The sequence below is a fragment of the Myotis yumanensis genome, unplaced genomic scaffold, assembly GCF_028538775.1.
Source record: "Myotis yumanensis isolate MYYU_CA2020_CCGP unplaced genomic scaffold, mMyoYum1.0.hap1 SCAF_10, whole genome shotgun sequence".
Classification (NCBI taxonomy): Eukaryota; Metazoa; Chordata; class Mammalia; order Chiroptera; family Vespertilionidae; genus Myotis; species Myotis yumanensis.
In genome coordinates this window covers 52049089-52063375 of record NW_027223761.1, presented here as the reverse complement: position 1 = coordinate 52063375, position 14287 = coordinate 52049089, and the positions used below count along the sequence as shown (strand labels likewise).

The 14287-nt window shown below is 41.7% G+C and overlaps 1 protein-coding gene across 24 annotated transcripts in view; it reads left to right on the top strand.

Annotated features, from left to right (window-relative positions):
• The window catches only part of DLG2 (discs large MAGUK scaffold protein 2), a 1989136-nt gene extending 1976602 nt beyond the window's left edge, over window positions 1-12534 (top strand). For 23 of the 24 annotated variants that reach the window (XM_070425737.1, XM_070425735.1, XM_070425736.1 and 20 more), the window contains 3 exons: window positions 199-308; window positions 5670-5761; window positions 7662-12534. In XM_070425737.1, the coding sequence (XP_070281838.1) occupies window positions 199-308; window positions 5670-5761; window positions 7662-7768 (309 nt within the window). In that variant the 3' untranslated portion in view covers window positions 7769-12534. The remainder of the gene's footprint in view (window positions 1-198; window positions 309-5669; window positions 5762-7661) is intronic. The other variant, XM_070425740.1, reaches the window with a different exon arrangement.
• The last annotated feature ends 1753 nt before the right edge of the window (window positions 12535-14287 follow it).

Below are 14287 nucleotides of genomic sequence, written 5' to 3'. Positions count from 1 at the left end.
GATAAATATTAGTCATGGCAAGCATTCAGCAATCACCTATGTAACAACTTTTACTTGTGCTTTGCAGCGATCCTTCTCAATCCTAAGAAATCCGTTATCCCTTATCTTCCCCTAACACACTTGCATTGTTTTTAGTGGCTGTTGGATTATGATCACTTTTTCTGGATTAACTCCATATTTTTCTTCTCTTTCTACCAGGGCAAACACTGTATACTTGACGTATCAGGAAATGCTATCAAGCGGTTACAAGTTGCTCAGCTCTATCCCATTGCCATCTTCATTAAGCCCAAGTCTCTGGAACCTCTGATGTAAGTGGAGGCCACTAGAGGCCTTCATCTGGCCCCCTGTTCCATATGACACAGTTCTGTCACAAATGCTTACAAAGGGGAAATGCCATTATTGATTTTTTTAAGCATTCCCTTTTTTAAAAAAGCTGTATTAAAGTTTTTTGAGTCACTACAGACATGTCAGTAATTCTTTAAAATGTCTTCAGTAACGCTTCTTGACTTTTATTTTCATTTCACAAGTTGTTTTGTATGTGTATGTGTGTGATTGTTTTGTTGTTTTGAAGGTAGGTTGATTTAATTTGGTTGTTTGGTTTGGTTTTCCAAATGATAGACAGTATCATCTTCTAATTGTTTCTTACTTCTGAGAGCAGTTCCATTGGTAAATCTTTTTAAATGTGTAGATTTTTATCAAAGGAGTGGGCAATATTTTAGACTCTTTTCATTGGCATTTCATTTTGTTGTATCACAGAATTCTTACATTCCTTAATTAGAACCTCATGAATATAGACCACTATCCTTTATAGGGAGTTTCTTCATGGCTTTGCAGTAAAATATCTATTACTTAAGCCAACAGCTCCATGTTTGTGCACATTTATGAACAAGGGGGAAAATATATTATTATTTTAATTTTCAGAAGACTTGTAAAATATCTTCCTTCAAAGTCACTAAACAAATTGGGCAGATATTCCTGATCTGACTTGACTATAAAGTAACATATTTCCTTTGGCAGTTTGATAGAAATTGTGGGCATTACTTTATAGATAACTTCCGTACAAGATTGAGGCTGCAGTCGCCATAAAAATAGCAGAACAAAGAGGCAAAGAGCAGGGACTTGAAAATTGATCAGGCCAGGATTGGTTCTTAGCTTTGCCACTGGTCAGTTTCATGACCTTGAGTTCCTCACCTCTAAACTTGGCACATTAAGAACATATACCTCATAGAGCTAGAAGAATGGTTAAACAAGATCATGAATGTAAAGTTCTTCATACAGTCTTTGGCATATAGGAAGCACTCGCTAAATAGTAGCCATTATTGCTATGAAATATGTCAAGTTACCTTGTTATAAATGGAATAAAGCTATTTGATATTTGATCATCATAAAACATATGAACAGTACAGTGCCTTTTCCAAGAGGTCACAAGAACTTTGCTTAAATATGCCTCCATTTAGGCCTCAAAACTTCCGCAGGGGTCCTCAAACTACGGCCCGCGGGCCACATGCAAATACAAATATTGTATTTGTTCCCATTTTGTTTTTTTACTTCAAAATAAGATATGTGCAGTGTGCATAGGAATTTGTTCATAGTTTTTTTTTTTAAACTATAGTCCGTCCCTCCAACGGTCTGAGGGACAGTGAACTGGCCCCCTGTTTAAAAAGTTTGAGGACCCCTGCTTCAGGGTATCTGACAGGCTGCAGAAGTGAACCACAAAGCTCTGGAAAACAGTGTTCATGGAAAAATCAAAAAAGTTACTTACTCCCAGAGGCGAACACAGTTGCTTGCAGAGGCTATCGGCCACCTACTCCACCATCTTCTCTGAGGAGGAAGAGATGAAGCAAGTTGCAGTAGCTGGAATTGCAGCCCAAGAGAATTCAGTTAAATATATAGTGGGTCTCTGAGGAAATTGCCAGAGTGATATCTTAAAAGCAGACTATATTCTCATAAATAAAAGATGGGCAAAGTTTTTATCAGGGTCCAAAAATAAAATAAGGAGATCGCGAGCAATTCAGCCCTGTGAATTTATGTGTTAAATTTTAACATAAAGAGCTTTGCCCATAGTTGGCACATGGAAAAATCTGGGTTAACAACAAAATAGTGGTTCTTGATCATATTATCCCCGATAGCATGTATTAAATTTCCCCTCATATAGGATACTGTGTGGCGTATTGCACAAAGTGAATTAAGCAACCACAAATTTCATTATGTAAAAGTAATTTATAATCTTTAAAGAGCCTCATAAATTTTATGAGCAATGCTAACATTAAAAAGAAGAATAGAAAAATAGCCCTCACATCCTGGGAACAGCATCTTAAAAGCCTGTTTCATAAATAGAAAAATAAGTTTCACATCGTCAACAGACAGTGGGATAAATGGCTCCTAGGAAGTGAGGCCTGAGGGAGAAATAGCAGTTGCACATTTGGGTCCACATGAGATTGGGAGACAGTCCCATCTGGTGCTCAGTAGGTCTACTTCCTTCCACAACTATGAGATGACTTATTTCGTTTTGCCTTAAGGCATTGTCACAGCCACTTATCAACAAGGAAAATTAAACATACTGAAGGCTGGATTCCTCAATGAGGACCAGGAATCTGTCAGAGTGGCTGCAGCCACATCCATAAGTCTCCAGTGCAGTAGTGGAGACATTCCAAACAATGTGCCCTCATTCATAAATGCGGAATGTGTACTTTCCAGTTCAGTTTTCCAAGGGTTTTACGTCAGGGGCAAGGCTGTCCTGAATTGCTCACACCCCAGGAGGAGTGAAGGCTAGGTCAGCCGGAACAAGAGCATGGCAGCTGTCACATTCAGGCATTGATACATCATCACACATTTTCTCAAGCGCATCTTCCACATCAAACCACAGAGCTTATCAGCACACACATGGCTGACTCTCCAGAGAAGCATGAAATGGAGGGAGTGTTTGAAAGAGATGTTCTTTTTATAGTGTGCCCCTGTGACTTCTGTCCCTGCCCTACCCCATGACAATGAGAAGCTTTCGCCTTGCCACCGGCAGTGTGCTCTTACCTTTTTGCTCCTATGATGGCCTGTTTTCACTCCTGTCTTTAACTGTGACATAATTATATTTCCTTGTCTAGCTGTCCATTCATTCATTCATCCACTTATTCTTTCAATGTGTTGAGTCAGGCTCCTTGCCACATGCTGATAAACAAGCCATGGTCTCTGCCCTTGAAGAACTCCTAGGTTAGGCAAAAAAAAAATATATCATATATTAGAGAATTAAAAACCTAAATTTAGTCATTGCTACAAAAAGTACAAAGGGAATTCCGAGCAGACAGACCAGCATGAGCCAGGGAAGTCAAAGAAGATCCCAAGCTACATGATCCCTTGACATCTGGAGCAAAACACTGTCTTTCTGTGTAATGTATCTCTTCATTTAGCCCAGCATGTTCTGCACCCGAGAGTGACAGCCACTCACAGCTTCTAGGACTTGTGCTATTTGGGAGGAGGATCATAGATACCATTCCTCAGAACAAGATGAGTTTACTTCAACAGCAGGAATTCAGGAAATTCCCACTTCTTTATATTGCAGCCATCAGCATCATTAACATGATTCTGACTTTGGTTGGAATTTTTTTTTTCAAATAAGTCTCTTTTGAAAGAGTCTTGCTATAATAGAAGGTCTGTTTGACTTAAAAATGGTTAAAAAAAAAAACAAACAAACCTTGAGTTCTTGCATCATATTTACTCTTTATTAAATGTACAACCTTAGGCAAGTCTCTCTACTACTTCAGGCCTCAGTTATTTGCTCTGAAAAAAAGGAATCGACTAATACCATGTGTTCCAGACTCAGATCTCTGGCTTCCTAAGTGGCATGCAAAGGCAGCAATGCTTTCAAAATTCTACACCCACCTGGTCCACACATCCCAATGGACCAACTAAACATCTCTGCTCTTGGCCGGACTTCTATCAGCCCAGTGCAGTCAACACTGGTATTCTTATGATGATCAGAGACAATGACTGGCAGGCTTTGATTAATAAATGTTTTTGATTTTAAAAACATGGAAAGATAAAATAATGTGTATTTAAAAAGTGTAATTTGGTAGGCAAAAAAAAAAATGTAATACTAGAGGACATGGGAAGACAAAGCTGCCACTGGTTAGGGATCAGGAGATTAGGTTATTTTCCATTTTTCTCTCACCTCAATTTGCCCTTGAGACTACTAGTCGGTTGGATTTAAATAAACTTACAATGATTAAGCAGTACTTATATACAGTTAATGATTCACCAATGGCTGACAGGCCAACAGAAAGAAAGGGACAGAGAATCTCAGGCATAATTCCTTTACAGCCCATTCTATCAGAACAAAAATAAGCAAATTGAGCATTAGAGATTGTTCCTTAACAAGCGCCTCTATCCTGGCTCACTATTTGGTAGTACTTGCTTGCAGTCTATTTGAAAATATTTTGGAACCAGCACTATGGATTGTTACACTCCCTCTATGTTCACTTTAATTCAAGCCTTCTTCAGCAGCTCCTTGAGATTCCATCTGATTATAAAAACAGAGGAAGTTCAGGGCGCTGGTTGCTACAGACATGCCTTGCCATTTGTAAAAGTTGAGCAGCAAGAGCTGCAGAATGCCTTTCAGCCTAAAAGATACACACGCCTACCAGCCAGAGTGGCTCAGTTGGTTGAGTGTCATCCTGTTCACCAAAAGGTTGCCAGTTCAATTCCCGATCAAGGCACATACCTAGGTTGTAGCTTCAATCCCCAGGTCAGAGCATGTACGGAAAGCAACTGCATTGATGGATGTCTCTCTCTCTCTCTCTCTCTCTCTCTCTCTCTCTCTCTCCTCCCCTCCGCTCTCCCCGCCCGCCCCCCCCCCCCTCCCTGCGCCTCTTCCTCTCTCTAAGCATGTCCTCAGGTGAGAAGAAAAAGACACACATGCCTAAGGGGCCTTCACCTCTCCTATAACTCTTTGGAAGCACTTTCTGTGTTTCTCCACTCCACATGGTTTCTGTTGCACATTAAAGTTGAGCAGCAGCTCTTGGGAAATATGGGGGAGTCGAGAAATCAAAGCTTTCTGAGGGGTCAGGACCTGAGAACAGCTAAGTCATGTTCTTGCAGATGTAATGAGGTCCAAAAATGCTGTGATGTACCTTCCCTTCTGGCCAGCCCTCCTCTCCCTCTGACCACCCTGGGAAGATCTTGTTCAATTCTACAGCCCACATTTAAAAGAAGTCTAGATAGACTAGAACAAAGTCCAAGGAAGGTTAGGATTCGGAAATCATATCCAAGGAGAGAATAGATGAAGGATGTAGGACAGTTTCTTCTGAAGGAGTGGAAACCTCAAGGCACACTGGAGGGCTTGATTTCAAGACTCTGGTGCCTGTCGTAGGGGAAGGAAGTTTAGCCCTACCCTGTGGGGCTGCAGAGGGCAGAACAGGGACCAGTAACTGGAAATCATAAGGAGACAGGTCTGCTTCAACCCACTGTGGGGCCAAGAGATTGCAGGGGAGAGAGTGAGCTGGGAAGGAGTCCTTGTTGCTAAAAATTATTCCAGCAAAGATGAGTCCCAAATGAAGACTAGGAAGCTGCTGCTAAGATTACACTAAGTCTCCTGCAGGACTCATTTTTGCCAGACATTTTAATTTTTCAGGGTTTGAATAGTCCCTGTGCGTTCTAATACTAAATCCTCATTTTCCCAGGGAGATGAACAAGCGTCTCACAGAGGAACAGGCCAAGAAAACCTACGATCGTGCAATTAAGCTAGAACAAGAATTTGGAGAGTATTTTACGGGTAAGTTCCTTCTAAAAATTTTTTCAATTACAGTTGACATAGAGGGTGGGGCAAAAGTAGGTTTATAATTGTTGATATGGAAAATTTGTACAATAATTAATAAATAAGAATAAACTGTTTCGCATCCTCACAACTGTAAACCTGCTTTCGCCTCACCCTATACATATTATATAAGTTTCAAGTGTACAATAGTGACCAGACATTTATATAACTTACAAAGTACTCACCTCAGTAAGTCTAATACGGGTAAGCTCACTTCCCCGTTAGCTGTAATAAAGGAGATAAATTGCCTGACATTTGGCATATTGAGGGCCTGGTATGTCTGGGCCCCAAAACCTTCCTGCTGAGAATCCCTAATTTCCCTCTGCTTTACCCATTTGCTTTGGACTCTGGATTCTCCTTGCTCTGAATTAAGCTGCAGCCAGCTCCCAAGTTCCCAGGGGCCCTATCCAAAGCCAGGGACGCCAGATGCCACTGAGCTACTTCCTGCTACTAAGGACAGTTTAGGCATTGATACTTCATTAAAGCTTGAAAAAAGAAACATTGAGGGCTCAAAATGTGCACTGTCCAAAGCAGTCACTCTAGAGCAGCAATTTCAGGGCCTCCAGCCTCCCCATTAGCACATGTGAACAAGAATCTTGAAATACTTCCTTGTGTTTCAATTAATTCCCTGTCCAAACAAAACTATTTTTTTTTTCTTTTTAAATATTTCCTTGGAAACATGAAGTTTGGGGAATAAAGGACGATTTTTTTTTTTATCTTGGGTATCCTGGGTTCTCTCATATATATTCATGAAACATTGATCAAATCCAAAGAGTGAGCAACATTTGTGGAATTTGCCTTACAACTGATAGTTTGAAAACAAGAACTTTCCTCCTGAATAACCTTACGTGACGTTAGATATTTTCTTTTTTATCTTACTCAGAATAGAATACACCAGTGGCTTAGCAGTTTGCAAATATGTTGAATCGGGTAATCTTAGGTAAACTTTCTAATAACAAAGATAAGAGTGGTATTTCATCCTAAAAGAGCATCCAGGTGGGATCATCAAGTCAAAACAATGTATATTTGACAGTGGCTAATATTTGGGCGTACAATACAATAATCAATACATTCTGAAGAGTGTTTTTAAAAACCTAAACCATGTTTCAGTAGCAATTTATTTCTAAGCCCTACTGTAATAAGGATAGTACTGATGTGTTTTAGAGATGTAGCTACAAGATAGTCGTTCCCCCCCCCCCCCCCCCCGCCCCCAAGGAGATAATAAAATGTACTTAAATCTAAGTGATTTGGTATTTTAGTAATACACAGTTCATCATTTTGTTTATGTTTCCTCCTATTTATGTTTCTTATAAGTACTTACCATAAGATATTCTCAATTTGAGTATGTAGGGTAAAACTTCACGTTACCAGATTACTTGGAGAATGAATGGGATATCCTTTTAAAAGTTTTGGGGGCTGAGGAGGTTAACTAAAGTTTCTTCCAAGAACTTTATTATTCCCTCTGTGTCTAAGTAAGTACAGTACAGACATATAAAGCCAACTTTCCTTAATAAATGGGGAGCTCTCAATCTGAAAAATTGATTGATACCTACCTCAGGGCATGGCCCAGAGTAGATAGTCATAAAATGCAAATAAATGGATGATTCATTGTCCAGAGCAACAGACAGACATGTGGAAAGGGGAAAGATTGTGTTGCATTTCTTGCTGACCCAGAACGTGCCTTGAAAAGCACTTTCTTCATCATTGATGTGACCTTGCCTAAGCGAACTTTCTGCTTTTTCTTACTAGTGAAAAGTCACACTCAGTTTCCTGATGAGTTTGTCTATCACTGACTTGAGCTTCCGCTGTGTGATTGATGATTGATTCCTAACGCCGGGTGCATTTGCTTTCGTTCTAGCTATTGTCCAAGGAGATAGCTTAGAAGATATATATAACCAGTGCAAGCTTGTCATTGAAGAGCAGTCTGGGCCTTTCATCTGGATCCCCTCAAAGGAAAAGTTATAAATTAGCTACTGCACCTCTGACAACGACAGAAGAGCATTTAGAAGAACAAAATATATATATAATATTACTACTTGGAGGCTTTTATGTTTTTGTTGCATTTATGTTTTGCAGTCAATGTGAATTCTGATGAATGTACAACACAAACTGTGTGAAGCCATGAAGGAAACAGAGGGGCCGAAGGGTGGGACAGAAAAGACACTGCGGTGTGCAGGAAGGCTTTGGTTTGCTCAAGGGGCCAGGCATAGGGATGAACCTCTGACGGGCTTGGTGCCCAAGCTGGGCAGCCTCCTCACCCAGCAGATGTCCAGGGCCGACTTAGCTGCTGAGCTCTCTGTATTTTTTTTTTTTTTTTTTTTTTTTTGCTTTAAAGAAAAGTTGCCAGCACTTGAACTTCACCAACCTTCCCATTACCCACACCTGTAATTGGTCCACTTTGACTTTTTATATGCACATCCTTTGATTTCTTAACGAGCAAAGGAAAGAACGAAGGAAAAAAAAAAGAAAGGAGTCCCTTTGGAGACGGCATAATACCAGGGAAGGATGTGCGTGTAGTTTCTTTGACTGGCACCTGCAAAGACGAGCATTTCATAAAACTCACAAGTGTATGGAGGACTGACCCTACTGAGAAGAGGGGGTTCCACCTGAGTTAGCTTCATGATTGTTTATTGTCTATTTTGCCATTTATAGAGTGAAAGAAGGCACTAAAGATGAGAATAATTTATACAATAAAAATATATTAAATGTATAGAAACACATTTCTATAGGTTAAAAAAGTTTTGTGAAATATTTTGTAAAGACGAATTAATGGAAAGACGAACTGTATGCACTACCTGCAGATTATCAAATTCAAGAACTGAACATTGCACTCTCCCTTCTGTTGCCAATGATCCACTAAGAGCATCTGAGTTCCTTCCAAGTCTGACACAGACTCTCCCTTACTCACCTCCCATGACCTCCCTATCCTATTAGTGACAGACTCTCATGGAGCACATCCTTTAATGAGTTGCCCTCATGGATATTTTTTGGAAGACATTTGGTTAATGCATTTTAAAGCTGATGGCTTTCAGAGACAAACTCATACCGACAAGCTAAAGGGAAGTTTTTGCTTTTCTCTTGATAAACAACCTGGGCCTGCCATGCAAATAGTTGAATAACTTTGTTCCTAGTTACTTACATACAATTCTTAAAGGGTCATGTAGTATTTTGGCCAATCATGAGTAATTAGGACACTTTAATTTGTCTGTTTCACAAGTAACAGGTTTTCTAACAGCCAGAGATGCTAGAGTCATAGAGAGATCTGTCCCAAGATGCACTATTTCTTTGAGGAAGAGAGAGAGAAGAGAATTATCTGGTTGGGGTTGAGGGGTGCAGACTTGTTTCTGTATACAGGGCAAAGAGAGAGAACAATAAGGAAAGACAACTAATGACTTAGAGGTCAACCAATTAAACTGCCTTTCTTGAGGGCTGCACCTGGACCAAGTTTATTTTTTAGCGATTATAATAATGATTTTTTTTAAAAGAAAGGAACCTCCCAAAGCCTATATCCTACATTAGAGCTGGTGGTGACATTAGCTTTGCTTGTGCCCAAGGTGTTTAGAGAGAGACTTTTCTGTAATCTCAGTAACCACTCAACTCTGGGTTCTATGCAGGCCCAGACTCAGCCCCATCGCCTTATTCCTGGGGTACATCCAGACCTGGCAGGAATTCTGCCACACTGTGCAGCAAACCAGCATGCAGGCTGGGGTGGAAAAGCAAGAGACAGAGCCATCAGCGGTGGTGGGGCTTTTCACAGGAAGAACATTAGAGCTCAGAATGAGGGTCTCTTTCCAAAAACAGGCGGTGTTCATCTTACACTAACTACCACTCTCTGCCTGGCTGCAGTCACCAAAATAAACACAGAAAAGCAAAATCATGCATCTACCTGTAGTCTTGAGGCTGCCTTTGCTAATGAAAGGGCTGGCAATGTACTTACCCTCTAATGAAAGTTAAATTTCTAGAAATCCCCTTAGATTGCTCAAAGTGTTAAAGAGGTGACCACATTTGCCATTAGCCAGTTTCAGGTCGAGGTCTCCTTTCATCGATATTGCTCCCAGACCTTTCCTGCCACCAGAATGCCATTCCTGGTCCCAGCTCTATCTTTAGGCCACCATGATTACTCCTTTGGTTTCTCAACTGAGCATGCAACCATTTATTTAAAGGACTGTCATTAACGAGTAGATGTTTCCGCGGGTCCTGCGATGTGCTTTTCATTTAATATTAAGTATTGTTGTGGCTGAGTACAATCAAACTGAACCACCAACCCTTGGTTTTGTAGTAATATATTTATTTATTTTCCTAGTGTAGATGCTTTCAGACTAGAATTGGCATTTGCACTGATTTTTTATGTAGATTTATATAAATATATATACATATATATTTGCTTGAAGAATCACCAAGCAAATTGGTGAGAGGGTCTTTTCCTATAGAATTTACACCTCCATTTGTTGTGTTGTCTTGCGCCTCCCAACGTTGAGGTCTCTATGGCTCCAGTGAATGGGTGTATTTTGCAGCAAACCTGACAACTCGTGTGGAAACGGCAGGAGAGTTACCCAGATCACATCTGGTGCCGATGCACTTGGAGCCTGGGGCCAGACTGGTGCTAACACTGCAAACTTTGTCCGGAGCTCTCTCCAATCTGAAGGCTTGCTGGGGGCGCAATGTCACCTTCCCATGCTGGGCCCTTTCGGAAAAGTGCCAGATCGTGTCACTGGTGCTATTTTTCATGCTCTGGTACAATGTGTAGCACCACGGGGGTCTCAGCTTTACCAAATTCAAAACCCCACTTGTCAGCTAATTGCAGGGGCATCTGTTTTTTGCTCTTCTCCCGTGGGATTTGTCGGCCACCTCTTTGCAGGCCTTTTCTCCCAGCCCCAAGTTCTTGGGTCGGCTCCATGTGTTCAGTGAGCCATCTTTACGAAGCTGCACTCAGGTGCCTGTGAGCTGTCTCAGATCCCACTGCCAGCCCTAAAGGACTCGAAGCCAGGGAAGAGCTCTCCGCTCCTCTGGCTCTCACCTCTGGTTCTTTCTCATTCTTCCTCTGCTCTCCCCCTTCCCTTTCCATCTCATTCCATCGATGTTTTTGTGTACCTCTCCTTTGAGCCTTCCTTACCAGTCTTTTCTCCTCCCCTTTATTACCCATCTTTGTCTATCTCTTCTTTATTCTGTCTCTTTCCCCTTCTTATTCCTCTTCCCCTCCTTTCCCACTCTTTTTCTTTTTAATTTCAGAGAGGAAGGGAGAGGGAGAGAGAGATAGAAACATCCATGATGATAGAATTATTGATCGGCCGCCTCCTACACTGGAGAACAAGCCCACAACTCAGGCATGTGCCCTGACCAGGAACCGAACTGTGACCTCCTGGTTCATAGGTCGATGCTCAACTACTGAGCCACATTGGCTGGGCTCCTTTCCCGTTCTTTCTCTTTTCCTCACATTTCTGGTCATCTCCTCTCCAATACCACACTTCTTAATGTTTCTGTCCTATAAGGGCTCATGGCTGATTCAGACAGCAAGTCCATAAGCTGGACTAGTGACACAAATACTTGGGGTCACCATTTCACCTACGCAGCCCAGAAGGCAACGCTGAGCATGAGGTCCTGCCCCACTGAGCCAGCCTGCACCGCTGCCCTGGCAGTGACGCTGCATGTGCTCTGGGCTCTGCGGCACCTGGGTGCCCCTCTGCCGGAAGGCTGGTCCAAAGCAAGCCCACTCCCAGCACCAGCCCGTGGCTCTAGGGACACTTCCTTCCAATAAAGGCAGACTCCGGCCCCAACAATTATTCTGACAGCAAAACTCTTCCTTCTCATTGAAGCCATGCCATCACCTTGATTTGAAGAGATTTTTTCCCCATTCATAAGCTCCCCCCACCACCACCATTTTTATGTGAAATACCCTCCCGCCCTCTGCTTTTCAGCTGGTGAGATTGAATGGACTTACTGGTGAAATAACATCTTTTTGTTCCTGTCTTGGTCCTGCCTAAATTCCTACAAAAATATTTAAGTCAAGGACTCAGGCTAGTTCCTAAGTTTATTATAATAATTTGTCTCTCCTAGGGGGAAATAAGGGGACATTTCCCTTAAAGCATGTGGAGTACCTCCTGTGACAACTGATTAGCCAGAGAACTCTCTAGAGAATTCTGTGGCTAGACATTTTACTTCTGTGTACGTATGGTATATGGGGTATGTATGTCATGTATACACATACTACACTGGGTCTGAATGAATGTGGATGGAAACCCACACACTCGCTCCAGTCTGTAAATATCCTTCCTCACTGAAAACTGTGCTTCAGAAATCATGTCTTGTACAGCTGTGCAGTTTCTTGTAGCAGCTGAGGACAAGCTAAGACGGGTGGACAATTTAGACAAAGCTCATCTCCAAGAGAGAATTCAGAATCTCCCTAGCAACTCATGAGGACAACCAACTGGCAAGGTTGACTCCCAATGGGATGGCAAACTTTTCTTCTCTCCTTTCTGAATTTGTGTTTCCTGAGTGAGTGCACCAGACTGTACCCTGGTTAGAGCCTTTCAATAGGACAGTTTTGTGCTTCTCTCGGACAGGATGTTCCTCCATCGAGCTACTGTAGTGCAGGATGGGAGGGAGGGGAAAGACTCCTTGCCTGGCTGGAGTTTACGGAGACACTGCACAGCTTACACTCCTGTTAAGTGTAAATATTCGACACTTCCATTCCATTTGTGTAAAAAATAAAGCACACACGATTATAAAATCAAGATGTATATTTCATACCCGGTGTGTCTGTGCACATTTATTGCGTGTTCAGCTGTGAGCAGTGGCCCTGTTGTAAACATGCTTGATAGAATGGTTATAAACATGTCACAGTTTTATCATCAGATATAAATATTAAAATATTTTATACATGATAGCAAATCCTTTCCACCCAACACATAATTTGTCAGATTTCATAAATAATAGAATCATTCATTTCTATTTTTATCCAATTTGTTCTGATTTCAGAGCTGGAGTTAGAATGGGCTTGCTCTGAGATGCTGGCCCTCCTGAGAGGAGCTGAAAGTGGTGCTTTTGCATATTTTAAAATATTTTGCTACCATCCTTCCCGCTTTTAACCAGGACTTTTGCTGAGAGCAAACAATGTATTAAAAGGTTTTTTAAAGGCCCTCACATCTATATGAAATAATTAATTCCCCAGTTTCAAAATTGTGAAGTTCCAGAAGATACTAAAAATAGAGAAGAATACTTTTGTCTTATCAGATACTTCAGATGCCAAGAGATGTACAAATTGGAGAGATGTCACTATATGAACAGGACATTGGAGCCACAAAATAGTCCAGCTCTGATCTGAACATACCAAAATGGTCAAGTTTGGGAACCTGAATCTGCCAGATAAATTCTTCCTTCCAAGTTAACAAATGCTTTATCATATTGACATTTACGCACCACAGGTCTGACAGTTGGAGGACCAAGACGAATTCCTCCATGGAAGGGGTGAAATTTCACCAGCAAAGCAACCGCTTTGAAGTATGTTTTCCTTCATGGTGAGCTCTCATATAATTGGATCAGCCATTCAGGAAACCAGGCCTGTTGATCAGACTGCCTTGGCCATCACTGTGAGCCCACAGCAGTCTCCACCCGAGGTCCTATCACAGTCCCTGGTGCTTGGTGACTGAGCAGAGCCATCAAGGGCAGTGTGGGACTGTTGACTGAGGCTGCAAGCCTAATGCAGGCCTCACATTTCGACAGTTACTCAATTTTTAACATTTACACAGTCTCATCAGGGTTAATATTGATGGTATACACCAACCAGATTCACTCCAATAATGGCTGCATGGGGTGGGGGGTGGGGGCAAAAAATAGCTTTTGACAAATTTTTAAGAGAGGAAGGGAGAGAGAGAGAGAGAAACATTGATCAGTTGCCTCCCACACAAGCCCCAACTGGGGACCAAACTAGAAACCTGGGTATGTGCCCTGACCAGAAATTGAACCTGCTACCTTTGGGTGTACAGGATGACCCTCCAACCAACTGAGCCACAATGACCAAGACACTTATGACTTTTATGTCTTATTTCATTTCTATGCATGTAACTTTTTAAAACACAGTCACTCTAGGAGTCTCTAAAGCTAGAAATGGACTGCACATCTCTGAAGCTAAGAGGACCTACCTAAGAACCCATGGTCTTCGTAGCTACTCTGAAACTAAACACATTCAGTGACAGAATTTAAAAGCCTACGTGGGGCACAAAGCTAAGGAACATTGGTAGAGAGGCCACAAGCTTTCTCAGCACAACCAGAAGCACAGTCTTTGAAGTTCTCAAGGGGACAATGTCTTCCATGGGTTAGGACTGCTGGGTCTCCCCATTCATTGTTCTTTGTGACTCACCTCTCCCTTAGGAACATCTCAGGAGGTGCCACTGCTATGATATAACACTATAAGTGTGAGTGAGTCACTGTGGGTAACTTGCAGGATTCTTTAACTGTAAAGTCACCTTCCATGCAGATTCTGATGCA